Raw genomic sequence first — 17,377 nt, 5'->3', positions numbered from 1 at the left:
GTACCTTATCTATGCTATGAAACAAAGAAGAGTTTTCCCACAAGTATGTCAAATTTCCTGGTACAAGTTCCAGATTTGGGGGCCTGCTGAAGAAATGGTCACAAAAGAGCAGCTAAGCTGAGTGGCTTTGTCTGTGTCGAGCATCACTGTAAAAGCATTTTGCCTGTACCAACCCCGTTTCCAAACCCACACCACAGGAAACGTTAGGACTCCCCAACACCCACAGACAAGTGTCCACGGCCGGAATTTCCAACAGCCCACCTCCTGGCCCCACATGACAATGCTCCACACTTCAAAATGCAGGGCCAGGCAGAGCCAACCAGGAGGTTGAGCCGTGAAGATCACGGTTCAAAGCCAACAGGGGTGGGAACAGCCATGAGACTCTTATCTCTGGATAAAGCAAAAGCCAGAAGGGAAGCTGTGGCTCAAGTGGTAAATACTAGCTTTAAGCAAAAAAAAAAAACAACGAAGTGACAGCACCCAGGCCCTGAGTTCAAGCCCCAATACCGGATGCCTGCACCAGAGTGCGTGCGCACGCACGCGCAAACAAAAACCCCTTTTAAGTCAGAATACACGAAGAACAGGCAGGATCCAATGTTAATTTACAGTCATCCTGTACTGGGAAAGATCCCAGAAACCAGCACCTTAGAGTAGTAAGTTGTGTCCAAACAAATAAAATTCAGAAAATAAAGTGTACGAGTAGTGTAACATGAGTAAAAATGGGATTTTCAGTTAGTCTTCCAAGGTCATGAAAGAAAGCTGAAAGGTAGCAGAAGAAACCACCCGCAGGAAAATGCTAATTGTGTTAGATCCAAATCCACCTGGTAAGATCTAGGGCAAGGAAAACCCCATGCAGGTCCTAAAGCTTACGGAGCCATCTGGCTGATACAATAACCGTCATTTGTCAGGCACCAGTGCTTCACACCTGTAATCCCAGCTACTCAGGAGGCCGAGATCTGAAGATCACGGCTCAAAGCCAGCCCGGGCAGAAAAGTTCATGAGACTTAGCTCCAATGAACCACCAGAAATCGGACGTGGCTCCACGACTCAAAGTGATACAGCGCAAAGGGTTCCAGGACAGCACCCAGGCTGAGCTCAAGCCCCATGATCGACAGAAAAAAAAAAGAAAGAAAATAGAATAACCATCGTTCCACTTTACTCCCAGTGCCCAGACATGGAGGAGGTGGCCACTGGCACACTTAAGGGCAAAGCTACAGAGCAGCTGTCCCTCCTGCCTGCCCACCATCACTTGATTTTGACCCTGGAAACACCTTCTTCCAGCTCCATCTCTTCCAAGTGCTCTGCGGAGCCTTGCCCACCAGCAAAGGCCCTACGGGGTCAGTGCCCCCAAGACTCCAGCTTAGGACAAGCAGGGGCACAGCCAAAGGACCGCAGTCCGTGGACGATGTAAATAGAGAGTCTCTCCTTATTTGGGGAACATCCATCCCGAGGCCCACTCGGTGTCCCCCATTCTAAGGCTGGCTCCTGTGCGTGGTCACCTGGAAACATCCTCTGGCGTTGGGCTACGGGAAGGCCTTTCCCGTCCTCTCCAAGCCCTCTGGCCACACACGCCTCACCTGGGCCCCCCAGCCGGCCCTGACCTCCACGGAGCTCTCCCGCCCTGCGGGCCTCGCCTCCAACCGTGCGGCGGGGAAGGGAACAGGACTGAAGAGTGTTGGCTCGTCACAAAGCTGCGTCCAATCTAACTTGAGATGGGGGACTCGGAAGTGTCCAGGAAAAAGAAAAAGCCAAGAAAAAAAATCCCAGCGTGCTCTCACTTACCTTCCAAAGCTCAGCTTCACCTGAAAATGAAAACGAAGGTAGTCACACCTATGTCACACCTATTCATTCCACGGAGTTGCTGCAGGGACCCAGTGAGTTCACCCACATAACGCACTTCACACTCTGGCGGCCAGGGTGAAAACGTCACACTATCAAGCAGCCTCATGGTGTCCACAACCTACAGAAACCCTTAGAAAGACTGGCAGGGCGGCAACTGCAACCAGCAACTTCTATGGAATGAAAACTAAGAATCGGATTGAAGCAATAGTAAAGTTGGCAAGTCCAACAACAGCACCAAGAGATATGTTTTCCTGATTTACATTTTCCTTTTCTATTACCTTTTTTTTAAAATGCCCTCTTTTCCTAAAGGGAAGGAAGGGAGAAAAGGAGGGAGGGAGAGAAGAGGGAGGAAGGAAGGAGGAAGGAAAGAAAGAAAAAGGGAGGAAGAGAGAAGAAGGAGGAAAGATGAGGCCAAGTATCTTGGTCCATACCTGTAATCCCAGTTACACAGAAGGTAGAGGTAGGAGAATTGGGGTCCCAGGTCTATCTGGGCAAAAGTATGAGATTTCATCTAGAACACAAACCAACAGTGAAAGGACTGGGGATGTAATTCAAGTGGGAGAGTGCTTGCCTAGTACACTCAGGTCTCTGAGTTCAACTCTCAGAACTGGAAAGAGAGAAGGGGGCAAGAAAGTGAGAAGGGGAACGAAGACTATTGCTAGCACCTCCAACCCTACAACTAGTCTAGCATGGAACCAATAGAAGGTTAATGGCATACTCTTCATTCTGGGAGTGGGGAGGATCTAAGAAATGTAACTCTTTAATTCTCTCAACATTTAATAGTCTAATAACAAGAAAGCATCTCTCAACAAAGAAACCTATAAGTACCAGACATATATTTATACTATGACGGCATGCAATTTGATCTGTGATGCCTGTACAGTCAGTGTTTACATAGCTTTTGGTATTTGGAAATGACGGATGACTTCAACACTTCCAAAATGGGAGCAAAGCCATAAATGCCTAAGCAAGGTCAAGATTCTGAAACAGGAGGTTTTTAATTCCTTCAAGAAGGATGATTCAGGGCTGGGAATATGGCCTAGTGCTTGCCTCGTATACATGAAGCCCTGGGTTTGATTCCTCAGCACCACATATATAGAAAAAAACAGAAGTGATGCTGTGGCTCAAGTGGCAGAGTGCTAGCCTTGAGCAAAAAGAAGCCAGGGACAGTGCTCAGGCCCCGAGTTCAAGCCTCAAGACTGGCAAAAAAAAAAAAAAAAGGATTATTCATGAACTGGGCTCCTATCTAAAGTCCTAGCTACTCAGGGAGGCTAAGATACGAAAGATGGAGTTTTGAAGCCAGCCTGGGCAGCAAAGTCTAAGAGACCCCGTCTCCAAAACAACATCAAAGTGCTGACTGAAGGAGTGGCTCAAGTAGAGAACCAGCCATGAGCAAGAAGGTCCAAGTGAGAGCAGAAGGCCCTGAGTGTAAACTATAGCACCACCACCACCTCCAAAAGAAAAGGGAGCAGCCAGGTGCCAGTCACTCACGTCTATAAGCCTAACTGATCAGGGGGCTGCGATCTGAAGACTGAGGTTCAAGGCCAGCCTGGGTAGGAAAGTCCGTAAGACTCTTTTCTCCGGTTAACCAGCAAAAAAAGCCAGAAGTGGAGGTATGGCTCAAGTGGTAGAGTGCCAGCCGTGAATGAAAAAACTAACAGGCAGCCCTACGTTAAAAACAAACAAAACCAAAAAAACCCCAGGGAGAGTGAGTACCCAGTCTGGGTCCCAGCCCCAGTACAAAACCAGAGCAAGATGCCTCCACGGGACGCATTCAGCAGACCCCCCCAAAAGCAGAATGGCATTCACCAAACTGCCCCCTCTCCTGCCACACGCCCTCCATGCTTCTCCCAAGTGCCCTTCTGCACAGACCTGTGAACAGGAAGCAAAGAGCCGGAACCACCCGCGTCCCGGGAGTGTGGGTCAAGAGGAAGGACGCTTTCCCAGGGGCACAGGACGCAGCCTCCAGGCTCACAAGGTTCAATCCATCACCCACAGACGCGGGGTACTCCCCCCGGCCCCCCTACCCATCCGGTCTCCCCCCAACCCCCACCCCATCGCCCGCACCTTTATGCATTCTTTGCATTCTGCAAAGGCACCGCGAAGGCAAGGGGAAACGCAGCCGAAGCTTTCCGCTAATTCACTCGTTAAGAAGCCACGCCCCAGGATTTTCAGCTGGGAGGTGACACCGAGGAAGGAAAAACGAGAAAACGTTTTCAAGCACTTTGTGCCCAAAACACAAATAACTCCAAAAAAATGTGTTGTTTTTTTTTTTCATCTCCACAAACAAGTCAGCCCTGCTGGCAGTAACGTCTGGGAATTGTTAGCCACGTTGAGTGAGCGCAGAACTGTGACTATCTCTGCAGCCAGCAAGCCTTTCTCTGTGAAATCCATTGGCGTGACACTGTGGTGTTCCACGAGCGCATCCCAGGATCTAGCTTCTGGAAAGCTCCACCACCACTGGTACAACCCAGCAGTAACATTTTCCTTCTTGACCACATCTTCGTGCTCCAACTCATCCATCCTCTCCCTTTCAGACAGGTCGGTGTGACGGGACTTGGCCAGAAAGAAGGAAGCATTCAACAGTTGGCTTTGGGAGGAAGCGTGATCGATTCCTTAGGGAGTAAACGTTATGTTGGGGGACAGAAGTTTCAGCAACCAGCTCCTGCACTCAATTCCCCTTGATGTCCTACGAAGCCTGCCCTTTGTCTACCCTCTCAAGTCAGGAGATAAAGACAACAAAAAGAATCGCACGGAAAGAAAATCACAGCCATGTCACTAAAGGACAGCAGCTTGCAGTGGTAGTCCTGCCCACTCAGGAACAGGAAGCATGAAGGTCCAACGTTAGCACGAAACCCTGAAGCCAAACGGAGCTGAGGATGGGGCTCACGTCGTAGGGCTTTCGTCTACCAAGTGTGAGGCCCTGACTCCACTTGCCGGGAATTAAGAACCCTGGAATTCCTAGAGGTCTTTCAAAATACCCCTTGGGCACTGAGCGCCCGCTCTCCGGTGTCAGGGGCCCGCCCAGAGTGCTCTGCCAATGCACAGAGCATCAGAACGCAGAGCAGAGCGGATGGCTGGCAGGTGAACCACTCGGCCTTACACACGAGGATGTGTAGACTCTCTGGCTGTCTGAGGTGCCTGTCAATCACAGGGGGGCCCGAGGGGCAGCGCTTTCATTAGGGCTAGAGCAGCCCCCAAGCAGCAGGCCCAAGGAAAGTCAAGTCACACCACCCAGAAACCAGTTTTGCAATCACAAAGCTGAGCCAAGAAGACCTGGGACCTGGTATGGCTTGCTCCAGGCAGACCCTACCTAGTGTATTTCCAGAGACTGCACACACAAAACAACTCTCTACCCAGGGCACAGGAACACCAGACTGTAGGAGACGTAGAAGGCAAAGGCAAGGCTACCACTTGCCTAGCAGATTGCAAAAAGCAAAAGTCAAAGCATGCTTAATGTTAGGTCCTCTCCCTGAGGGCTACATGCAGATGCCCCCACCTCATTAAGTCTCCACCCAGTTACCTGGGTAACCAGCAGACCTGGAGGCAGTTACCTCCCCTTTCCCTGAGGTCACCTCCTAATCCACCTGGCCACACCCCTTGCCCCTGCCCTAAATAAAGCAGGGCTGGGTGGGGGTCTCTCTCTCTCTCTCTCTTCCTTCTCTCCGGCCATGGATCATCTTGGCCACAGGCCAGCAGTTCGGTAATAAACGTTCTCTCCTGCCTGAATACCGCGTGGCGTTCTCCTTTACCGGTTACCTACTTTAAAAACCTAACACTTAATACATGGATGGTCAGACCCAGGAAGCTAAGAAAAGATGGAGAAAGCAGTCTGAAAACTTCACTTTCCTAACAGCCTTTCTAAAAGTAAAAGGCCAAAGCCCCTCACTTCCTCCCAGATACAGTGGGAGACATTTATTTCCCAAACGCTTCTCTTACCCGCACACCAAACAACCAAGCCAAGTGCACCCTTTACATGTTTTCTGTGTAAAGATGAAGTAAATGAGTAAGAATTAAAATAGGCAAGAGTTCCCACTTGGAAGTGAAGGGAACAGACAAACTATGACCAAAAAGAAAAAAAGTGTTAACAAATTTAAAAAAAAAAAACTTTCTTAGGAAACTCTAAATCATGCAGGGATGAACTTGAGTCTATATTCCAGGACAGTCAGGGTCAAAAGAGAAGTCACCTAGTGACTTAAGATAATATTCACAGGGCCTTCCCAGTCTTTAAATTCTATTCCAGTCAGGATTTGTTTCTTCCACTGCATGACGAAGCTTTTTACTTTTATATAAAACAAACTCCAAAGGAGTTCAAAGAGGTCTGTTTATAGAAATTAAAGCCAACGGGCCTCAATGTTAATAAAGCTAAACTAAAAAGATATTGAATAACCTTTGGGAAATTAAAAACAATGACTGATTCAATCCAAACAAGTAGGTCATGTTCAACTTCCAGTAATTCTAAAACGTGGCTATAATAAGGCAAGGATTACGCTCTGCTCCAACGATCAGAATGAAGGTCTCATTGAAGGACAAGACCAGCAACTCCCACACAAAGGGCAAGCAGGGAAAGCCAGCGAGAGGAGCAGACAGACAACCTCTGCTCACAGGGCTACCAGAACCTGGGACGCAGTGCGAGAGTAACGACGTGGAAGAGATATTCCTCACGAAGGCCAGTCATGCAGAAGGCATCTCAGGACTCCCAGACACTGCAAAGCCTCAGGCATGTTTGTCCGTCTGCTTAGAGGACGTGGCCAATCTATTCAGAGAGAGACTGTGACCTACTAGCAAAATACCTCGACTGTTCTCGGACAGTTCCACACCAGGCGCAAGACTCCAAGGGGGCAAAAGGCACTTGGGGGAAGATACGGAAGGGCATGTCTAGTACGGAGTGAAGGAGAGAAATAACCTTACAACTCATGTGGTCAGCTGATTTGAGCTGCTTTCTCATTATGCTTCCAAATGCCCTTTGCAAGTTGGACTCACCAAGGCAGGCTCCTCCAACTTAAAAACGCACAGCCGTCCTGTGGTTACTGAAACGGAATCTCAAAGCAATAGCCACCAAGTCCTCCTCCAACCTCAGGAATTGGACGTGACTGTTTTTGGTTTAGATGTCATATTGGGAAGATAGAATAGGAACACAAAATGATATTGCACAGGAAGAATGTGCTGCTGGGGTAAGAACACCCCGCCAAGGAAAAAGCAGAAAGCAAGTAGGAAGGGCTGGGCACCACTGACTCATGCCTATAACCCTAATTACGCAGGAGTCTGAGATCTGGAGGACAGACGGTCCACACCAGCATGGATAGAAAAGCTAGGGAGACTCTATTTCCATAATAACCAGCAGAAAGCAGAGTTGGAGGTATGGCTCAAATGGTAGGGCACTTGTAATCTCAGTGCTACTTTAAAACAAACAAAAATGCCGGGAGACTGAGATCTGAGGATCACAGTTCAAAGCCAGCCCGGGCAGGCAAGTCTGTGAGCGTCGTATCTCCAATTAACTACTCAAAAAAGCCAGGAGTGGCACTGTGGCTCGAGTGGCAGAATGTCGCCTGCAGCAAAAGAAGCTCAAGGATAACATCCAGAGGTCAAGCCCCAGGATTGGACAAAAAAAAAAAAGAAGACAAGAAGGAAAGAACATGCTGGACTAACCAGCAGAACTCAGTACAAAAAGCAGGTAGCCACTTTCATAGTAACATACAATGTTCTAAGCGTTCTTCAAGATTTCCTTTCCGTTTCCTAATCGCCTGTCAATCAACCCAGCTGTCTTAATTAAGTAAGATAAACAGGTCTTCTCTTGGCCAATATTTGCTAATGGCTTCTGGATAAGGATTTCCCAGTAAGTTATGTTCCCAAAATTATAATAGGAGAAAGCCAGCACTACACACCCCTCATGCACCACATAAATGCAGGTCAGAGCCAAAACAGGGTTCCTCATCACAAAAGTTTCAGAAACACTAATTCACTTCAGGTTTAAGTCAGATAGTGATTGTGATGTTTCAAGGATGACAACACTGCAAGTCCATTTTTTTTTTCAACATTCTACGTGAAACTGTGACAGCTTACATACAGAATATGACATTTTAAGTGGGAAAAACTGACTAACTAGCTTTCTCAAAGGCAAAAATACTTCATAAAATTACCAAAGGTAAACCGGGCACTGGGGGCTCCCGCCTGCAATCCTAGCTACTCAGGAGGCTGAGACCCGAGGATTATGGTTCTAAGCCAGCCCAGGCAGGAAAGGCGGTGAGACTCTCACCTTCAATTATCCACCAGAAAACTGGAAGTGGCCCTGTGGCTCGGGTTACGGTAGAGTGCTAGCCTTGAGCTGAAGAACTCAGAGACAGCACCCAGGCCCAGAGTTCAAGCCCCACAACCAACAACTACAACAACCAAAGATACCAAAGGTATCCATGGATTTAAAGGTTTCTGTTGAATTCAAGTATGTTTTTAGTTATCTAGGGACTTGGTAAGCGCACTGTAATGGATGGCTAAGGAACTGAATATTCAGTGATCATTGTTTCTATACGCTCTTCAAGCTTTAATCATTTTAGCTCTTACTAAATCTCTCAGAACTATAACAGTTACAAGCAAATGAGGATATCATCCACTAGATTCTCCCTCGTCTTCATAATGTTTGGAAGCATGAACAATTCTGAGTCCTTTGTGAGTCCAAGGGGGGAAAAACACCACAATCTTAAACAAATAAAAACGGTAATACATACAAAGCCTGTCTTATTTTTTAACTGACGATTCATTTCTGTTCCACATAGAAGTTTTCACACAATTGTTCACCATCTTTTTTTGTTTCTCACAATGCTCATTTAAAAAGCAAATAAGACCCGGGTGCTTGCTGGTGGTTCACATCTGTGATCTTAGCCACTCAGGAAGCTGAGATCTGAAGAGCACTACTGAAAGCCAGTCTACAAAGGACACTCTATGAGACTCTTACTTTACATTAACCACCAAAAGGCCAGAAGGGAAGCTGGGTGCCAAGCAGTAGAACACCAGCTTTGAGTGAAAAGCGAAGGGACAAAGCCCAGCGCCTGAGTTCAAGGCCCAGTCAATGGCACCAAAATTAATCAATAATAAAAGGCAAATAGGCAGGACAATAACCAGAGGAGAGGATTGTTTCTATATCTCACATCAAGTTTATTTGTGGAATTGATGACTATTAAAAAATAAAAATGAGGTTAGGAAAAAAAAATTCCAGCCTCATTATTTACTTCTAAGTTTTTGTAGTTCCTATACACAAATCTTCACTTGTTCAACAACCTATGCACGTTCCTTTGTTAATAACAATACTTTATTATTGCACCCTCTCTCGATTAACAGCTGGTTTTAGGGAGCTCCCTCAAGAAACTGCCCTTTATGAAAACACTTTATATATGCAAGCACTTTACCTAACTTAGTAACACAAAAAAGCATTTTACTTTCTTCCATGAAGAAAATACAATGGCCAATATAAGATAAACTAGAGCTTACTAAGTGACAGACAGTGACGAGATACCAGGCGATCACACAGAAAGGATGGCTCAGTTGACTGGTAACTGAATATGGTGTCTTCTTTTCAAGCTGAAGATCTAGGGCAGCGGAAAGAGGCTACCTTCGGAAATATTGAGAGCTGGACCTTTCTGATATTACAAGGAGGTGCATTCTTGTTGGCACTCCGGCCAGGACAAAGATCAGAATGGCATTCTTCAGTCTTCCATTTCATCACCCTTACTACTCTGGGGATGGGAGACTGACGTGTAGGGTTTGTACATAGGATTTTTGTAATAACTGTAATATTACTACAATATTACAACTGTCTGTGGAAATAGACAGTTCCCAGATGTTTGAGACCTCTGTTTGAGACTCATGAACCAAGCCCCTCAAGACCCCAGAAAAAAACACACTATGGAGACATTAAAAAAGATCAGCAGTTGCTAGGGCTGGGGAAAGAGGAATAAATTGGTGGAGTATAGTGAATTAGGACGGTAAAGTAGTGTCATACCACATATGACACTACAGTGATACTGATCGTTACTCATTTTTCCAAACACACAGAATACACAACACAGAGTGAACTCTAACATAAACGACAAGCTCTGGGCAATAACAACATGGTTATGCATCGGAACAAACGGTGCAAGGTGCGGAGAATGCGACAGATCAGCATGAATGAGAGCAGGAGAGCACGCAGAAAACCTCCAGACTCTGTGTCAGTTTCGCTGCTGCAAACTTAATATTGCTCTAAAAGGAAAAAAAAAAAAGTCTTTAAAAATGTCTTAGACAACTAGTCCTGGAATTCTCCCACCTGCCAAAAGAGGAAGGAAAAAAATCTGTCGGAAAACATTTACTAGGAGGTTCTTGTCAGTGTCTGACAAGAGTCAGACTCTTAGAAACCACTGCCAGAAAGCCTCCTCTCTTAACATTTCCCAAGAAATAAATCTTAAGCTAAAGCTTAAAATTGCCGGGAAATGCCCACATACCCCCCCCCCAGACTCCCCTCTGAGACTTCAGTCATCTCTCTCTTTCTGGTGCCGCGGAGTGTGCGGGCTCAAACAAAACTCTCAGGATTTAGTCATGCCTTCGTCTGAAATGTCTGTCTTTATGCATCCATCACACCCTCAATTACACCACATTTCCTTCTCTGGAATTTCTTAGGAAAACAAAGCCCCAGCCCACTTGATGATTACAATCCAAGTTTAAACAAAAGAAGATGGCCAAAGACACTTACAAGTCCGACTTCTTTCCACCAGCAAAATAAAACAAACACCAACACAAAAACCAAGGCTCAGCGAGTGATTCAACCACCTGAAATCGGCCTGGCACAAACGTGTGGCAGAACTGGGAAGGGGGAAAAGAACCGAACATGTTCTGGTTTGGGCTTCCTATGAGGAGAGGATGACGCGTGCGCAGCGTGTATTGATTTCATATTGCTTAGGTACTGTTTGCACTGGCTTGTCTGCAAACCTCTCTATTTACCTTGAAGAGCCGTGGGGGGACAGGGGGAGCAGCTGGGGGGGGGGGGTGGAGAAGCTGTGAAGTAAACCTTTTTTTTTCTTCTTCTTTTGCCCAGTGAGGTATAAACGTCTCAGAAAAGCAACCTGAAGCACCCCCACCCCCACCCCCAGCAGAAGCAAAGCCCCTGGGCCTGCACTTACCGGGGAAGGCGTGTGGATTGGGCGACCCTCTCTTAAGGCACTTAGAACAGAGGATGTGCACGGTGTAGTGCAGTCCCGGCCACTCCTGCAGCAGGACGTTCAGTTCCTCCACCAAGGGGGTGATGGCCTGCCAGGCGGTCCATATGTTGGGTAGGGACGCGTGGCTGGCGATGGAGAGGGTGTCGGGCTGCAGGACCCCCTTGGCGGGTCTGTAACTCACCACCACGGGGACCTTCCCCCGGTAGGCAAAGATCTGGAACTTCCCGTCGGACCGGTGCACCACGTGGCTGTTGATCTGGACGCTGTAGCGCGCGAACAGCCCGGGTGGGAAGGTGAAGGGGAAGCTGTATTCGATCTGCAACTGCTCAGCCCCAAAGGACGGCCCGCCGGCCAGGTTGGTCCCGTGGATCCAGGCCTCGGCGTGGGGCACCTCGTTCTGCACGTAGCTGGGGAACTTGTACCAGGCCGTCGCGGGGCCGTTGGGGGGCTTGCCCTTGGGCTTGTTGAGGCAGTAGCACAGGCCCATCTTCTCCAGCAGCCCCAGCAGCAGCTGCAGGTCCTGCTGGGCCTCGACGTGCGGCTTGAGCAGCAGCCGGATGACGTGGGCCGGCAGGAGCCCGTGCCGCAGGAAGCCCTCGACGTAGTGGTGCAGCTGGGCGGCGGCGGCGGGGGGCGCGCGGTCGTCGTCGTCGTCGCGGTCCGCCCCCGGGCCCTCCCCGCGGGCCCCCTGGAGCAGCTTCCGCAGCAGCAGGGCGGCGTCCCTCTGGAAGAAGACGTTGAGGATGTCGATGAGGCGGGCGAGGTTGTGGAAGACGTGCTCCTTGAGGGCCGGGCTGTCCTCGAAGTAGAGCAGCTTGCCGCTCTCGTGCAGGTAGGAGAGGGCGCTCTGGAGCCGGTCCTCGGTGAGGCCGGCCTGCAGCCCGAGGCGCGCCGAGTCCCACCAGCTCAGCCACAGGCGCCGCGCCTGCGGCGGCTGGAAGTGCAGCTCCTCCAGCACCTGCCAGGAGCGCGGCAGCACGCGGTGCAGGTTCGGGAAGATCTCGCGGTGCTCGGCCACGGCCAGCAGCTTGCGGCGCAGGCGCTGCAGCTGGCGGGGGTCGCGGCAGCTGACGGGCAGCACCGGGGAGAGGATCTGCAGCCGGTGGTGCAGCAGGTACTGGAAGTGGGCGCGGCGGCGGCGCAGGTTCTTGTCGGAGACGCCGCAGTAGGCGGCGTGCGGGCTGGCGGCGCGCAGCTCGGGGTCGCGGGCCAGGGCCTCGTCCACGCGGCGCGCCAGGCGGCCCAGGCCCTGCGCGTCCCGCTGCTCCTGCAGCGCGATCTGCCGGTGGATGTCCAGGCACTTCTCCTCCAGCTCGCGCTCGCCGCACAGGTCGGCGTGCGTGCCCACGATGCACACCACGGCGCGCGGCACCCGCGCCCCGACGCGCCGCAGGAAGGAGCCCACGGCCGCGGGGAAGCGGCGCGGCTCGTAGGCCGCCAGGTTCACCACCAGCACGTTCAGCGCGCCGGGGGACAGGAAGAAGGGCTGGATCACCTCGTAGCTCTCGTCCCCGGCCAGGTCGTACACCACGAAGCGCAGCCCGCGGGGGGCGTCGGCCGTCCAGCTGGTCACCTCGATGCCCTTGCTCGCGGGGGCGGCGGCGGGGGACGGGGCGGGGGCGCCCCCCGCGCCCCCCTCGGGCCCCGGCTCCGTCAGGCAGCGGCGCAGCGCCGTCTTCCCCGCCGCCTTCTGGCCCAGGAGCAGCAGCTTGAGGCGGGGCCGCACGGCGGGCCGCGAGTGCGCCAGCTCCTGCTGGTAGGCGGCGATGTAGGGGATGCCCTTCATGCAGACCTCGTAGGGCGGCTGGATCAGGGGGTTGTCCTTGATCTTCCACAGCCCCACCCGCGAGAGCTGGCCGAAGCGGTCGGGCAGCACGGCGATCTGGTTGCCCTGCAGCGCCAGCTCCTCCAGGCCGGTCAGCTCCACGATGGAGTCCGGCAGGTAGCGCAGGCGGTTGTTGTCCAGCCACAGGGTGAGCAGCCGGCCGAGGCCGGAGATGAGCGGCGGCACCGAGGTGAGGCGGTTGCGGCTCAGGTAGAGCTCCTCCAGGCCGGCCAGGGGCAGCAGCGCGGCCGGGAACTCGGCCAGGAGGTTGGAGGAGAGGTTGAGCATCTTGAGCCTCTGCAGGCGGCTGAAGCGGGCGGGCAGGGCCTGCAGCCCGTTGTTGTCCAGCATGAGGCTCTCCAGGCTGGCCAGCTCGCAGAAGCCGTCGGGCAGGGCGCCCAGCTCGGCCGCGCTCAGCCACAGGATCTTGAGGCCGCGCAGGCGGCCGATGGCGTCGGGCAGGCCCCGCAGGCGGTTGCTGGACACGTCCAGCTCCTCCAGGGCGGCCAGCTGCAGCAGCTGCGGGGGGAAGGCGGTGAGCTGGTTGTGGTCCACGTCGAGGGCGCGCAGGCGGCCCAGGCCCGCCAGGGAGTCGGGCAGGTGCGCCAGGCGGTTGAAGCTCACGTCCAGCTCCTCCAGGTGCGGCAGGGCGCCCAGCTGGGCGGGCAGCGCGGGCAGCTGGTTGTGGCTCAGGTTGAGCTTGCGCAGCTCGCGCAGGGCGCCCACCGCCTCGGCGCCCAGGGCGGCCAGCCGGTTGTGGCTCACGTCCAGCTCGGTGAGGTGGCGGCCCAGCTCGGCCACCGCCGGGGGCAGCCGCACGAAGCGGTTGCGGCGCAGGACCAGCACGCGCAGGCTGCCCAGGGCCGAGCCCAGCCCGTCGGGCACCTCCTCCAGGCCGTTGTTGCCCAGGTTCAGCACCTCGATGTCCCCGACGTCGGCGGGCAGCACGAGCCGCCGCGGGGCGCCGGCCGGCTCGGGCCGCTCGGCCCCGGCCACGCTCAGCGTGAGCTGCCGCAGGTTGCTCCGCAGCTTCCGGGCGCGCAGGGCGGCGTCGCGCCACAGCCTCGCCGTCTTCAGGTCGCCGCGGTCCTGGCCGGCCATGGCGGGGGCCCCCGGGCGCGACCCCCTCACGCGGGCGCGCGGGCCCCCGGCTGCATGCCCGGCCGCGCCCCGGCCCCGCGCCCGGCTCCCGGCTCCCGGCTCCCGCGCCCGCCGCGCCCGCCGCTCCGCTCCGCCTCCCCCGGGGCGGGGTCCTAGCGCAGCCGGCCGCCGGGCGCCCGCGGCTGGGGGGCGGCTGGGGCCGGCGTGCGGGGCCGCTCGCCTCCGCCGCGCGCCCGGGCCATGGGCGCGGCGCTCCGGGGCCGCCGCCCGCCGCCGGGGATGCCGGCTCCTCCTCCGCCCGCCGCCGCTCCGGCTCCGCCCGCCTGCGGCCCCGCTACCCGCGCAGCCGCGGCCCCGTGGCCGGCAGCGTGGAGGCCTCCGCGGGCTCCGGCGCGGGGAGGGCGGCGCGGGGCTCCGCGGCGCGCATGCCGCGGGCGCAGGGCCCGGCCGCGGCGGCGCCTGCGGGTCCGTCCGCGTCTCCCCGGGGCGCGGGCGGGAGCGCGGCGCGGGGCCGCCGAGGGGAGGGGGCGCGATCGGGGAGCGGCGGCGGCGGCGCCGCCACGTGACCGGCGGAGGCGCCGCGCGCTCCGGGCACCGCCCCGGCCGGGGGAGGGCGGCCCGGCGGACCCACCCCGGCGGCGCCCGGAGCCCGGAGCCGGCGCGCTGGGGCGGGGGCGGGGGCGGGGGGTGTGCGGGGAGGGGGCGCGCGCCCTGCCCCTCGGGGGAGGCGCCCCGGCCGCCGGGGGGCTCGGGGCTCCCCCGGGGTGGGGTGCGGGGTGTCGCCGGCGGCCGGCTCTTTGTTGGCGCGGCTGTCTCCGGGGATCGGCACCGCAGCACGCACGCGGGGCTCCCCGGCCTCCCCGGCAGCCGCTCCCCCTCCGCCGGGCAAGCACCTGACGGCCACGCCCGCCCCGGGACCCGAGGCCTCCGTGGGAGCCCGGCATGGCCTGGGTGATGATCACACAAAAGCGGGGGGGGGGGGGGGAAGCGGGCCCCACCGCTCATTCGTGCCCACCCATCTTGTCCCCAGCCACCCAAAGCCCGGTTCAGGCAACCCCCCCTCTCCCCACCACTGAGGTTGATCTTTGATTTCTTCAGCATTTTCCAAAGCCTGTGCGTCTTTCCATCCCCCTCATGGCTCCCCTGGTGGCTCCTCATGAACGGAATCCCCCCCCCCCCCCCCCGCCACTACACTTAATTGGCTAAATACCCCACACATTGCAGCTGTACCCCACGCTGTGGTCAGTTGAGGACTGTTGTTGGCAGCACAGCTGAGGAGCCGGGTTTGTCTCCCCCAGCACCCCCCAGTGATGGGTAGGTAGCAAGCCTTGGCCTGCATCCTGTAACTGCAGCATGATCCCGTGGCCAGGTTTCACTCCACCCCGCAGGGAAACAGAGGCAAGTGATTCCACCGTCACAGCTGATCTGTGCTCGCTCTAGGGGCCTGCTTGGGAAATCGGATTGGATAAGGATTCCCTGCCCCCCTCCCGGACGTGGTCAGGAATCTGTTTACAAGACAAATTCTGAGTTAGGAAGGCCGATGTTGTTCATAGGCAGTGAATGATTTCACCGTCTGCACAAAGTAAGAGCAGGGAAAGGTATGCCGACAGGGAGAGTGGTATGATTTGAATCCCGACTGTCCTGAACAGTCAGTGTGTCCAAGGCTTGGTGCTGGTGGTGCTGGTGGAAACATTAAAAAAGTAGGGCTTTGCAGTCTTGAGTTTCAATCTCGAGGTGCAGACCTCCCGTCCCCCGCCCCCCCCCCCAAAAAAAGTAGGGCTTTAGGCGAGGAAGTGAGGTTACTGATGTCCTCAAAAATGACAGTGAGAGGCTCTCTGTTCCTCTCTCTCTCTCTTTTCCTGGCTGCCATGAGGTGAGCAACTTGCTCCCCTGGTCATTAAATGTCTTGGCTTAAATGTGTTCTCAGTGTCGTAAACCTAACCTAGAAAGTTTTCAAAACCTGGCCAGCCTTTACATTTATCAGTTCTTACGCTGTTAGCATTTGAGCTGCTGCTCTGTGACTGCATTCGTGTCTTGTCTGTACTGGCTTTGCCCTCGAGTCCAGACCCTCTGCAGGGCACCCAGTCCTGTAGAGGACAGGAAGAATGTATATGCAGGGACAGCATCTTGAGCAAGACCTTAAGAATCGATGGAGGGGAAAGTCCTGGACATTGTGAATGAGGGTCCTCCATTTGCACATCTTCACTACCAGTCTGAAACAGGAGGAACCGTACTCCAGAGTATTCCGGAGTATTTTGATCTTATCCCTTGCTAAGATTAGCACCAGGCTCCATGTGAGCTTTCGCTGCTGTTTTCTTTTGCTCTGTCTTCAACAGACTCAACTTTCCTCCATCCTGAAAGATTTCTCCTGGCTAACGCCCTGGCTTAAGTCACCATGTCTCATTCCCTTTCCTTGCAGATAGCTTACAGAGTTGCTCCCGCTGTGCCAGGCTCCTCTCCCTGGCCCCTCCTGAGGCCCAGGAGTCTGGCTTCCATACCCTCCATGACATCAGCTTTCCCCTCTCAACTCAGCCCCTTTCTCCTGGGGAACTTCCCATCATTAACAACAGTGAATGTGCCCTGGAAAAGTTCTCTTCCTTTGGAAATGTTTTCCTTTCTTGACCTGTGGCGTGTTAGATATCGCTGTGTGTGTGTGTGTGTGTGTGTGTGTGTGTGTGTGTGTGTGTGTGTGTGTAGATTTGCCTGTCCTGGGGCTTGAACTCAGGGCCTAGGCATTGTCCCTGAGTTTCTTTTGCTCAAGGCTAGTACTCTACCACTTGAACCCTAACGCCACTTCCGTTAGGTGTTGCATTCATGTTTAGTTTTTCTTTTAATTTATTTGTTTATTGTCAAAGTGATGTACAGAGGGGTTACAGTTTCATAGTAAGGCAGTGAGGACATTTCTAAAGGGTCTTGTAAAGGCTAATTATTTTCTTCTGGGCATCAGGTTTGCAATTAGAATAAACACTACCAAATGACCTCCTGCAACTACACAGGTAAATGGGCCATGGGTTGCCTAGATAGGGACAGCTTCTTATGAGAGCATTTACTTACTACATGTTTCTACTGACATTTTTCTTCTATTAAAGACGTCTAACTGCAGAGATCATATAAGCGCCCTTTTCCACATCGTTTTAATTTTGTCAGTCACGGGCAACTCAATGTTCCCATTTGCAAAAGACTTGGGTATTTTCCAGGATGGAAGACAATCAAGCATTCATTTCCTTAAGACTAGAAAATGAGTAGTTTACTTACTAGGTCTTTTCGATGAGCCCTTTACCTTACTGCCCTTCATCTTCATGAAATGCAGCACTTTCGCTTGATTTCACGTGATTAACCTTTCAGGCTAGTTTTGACTTCCTTCGCTCAGCTGCTTAGAGAAGACACTTGTGGGCTGGAAGCTCTAGCCATTTTTGTAGTATGG

At 53.7% G+C, this 17,377-nt stretch overlaps 1 protein-coding gene across 2 annotated transcripts in view; it reads right to left on the bottom strand.

Annotated features, from left to right (window-relative positions):
- Positions 1-14,031, bottom strand: part of Mfhas1 (multifunctional ROCO family signaling regulator 1) — a 71,236-nt gene extending 57,205 nt beyond the window's left edge. For both annotated transcript variants that reach the window (XR_007208528.1, XM_048330503.1), the window contains exon 1: positions 10,989-14,031. Coding sequence is in view for 1 of the 2 variants with exons in the window: in XM_048330503.1 (XP_048186460.1) it covers positions 10,989-13,953 (2,965 nt within the window). In the remaining variant the exon portion in view is untranslated. The remainder of the gene's footprint in view (positions 1-10,988) is intronic.
- Between the last annotated feature and the right edge of the window lie 3,346 nt (positions 14,032-17,377).

This window comes from Perognathus longimembris, chromosome 21 (assembly GCF_023159225.1).
Source record: "Perognathus longimembris pacificus isolate PPM17 chromosome 21, ASM2315922v1, whole genome shotgun sequence".
In the NCBI taxonomy this organism is placed as follows: Eukaryota; Metazoa; Chordata; class Mammalia; order Rodentia; family Heteromyidae; genus Perognathus; species Perognathus longimembris.
This window is presented reverse-complemented; position numbering and strand designations above follow the sequence as displayed.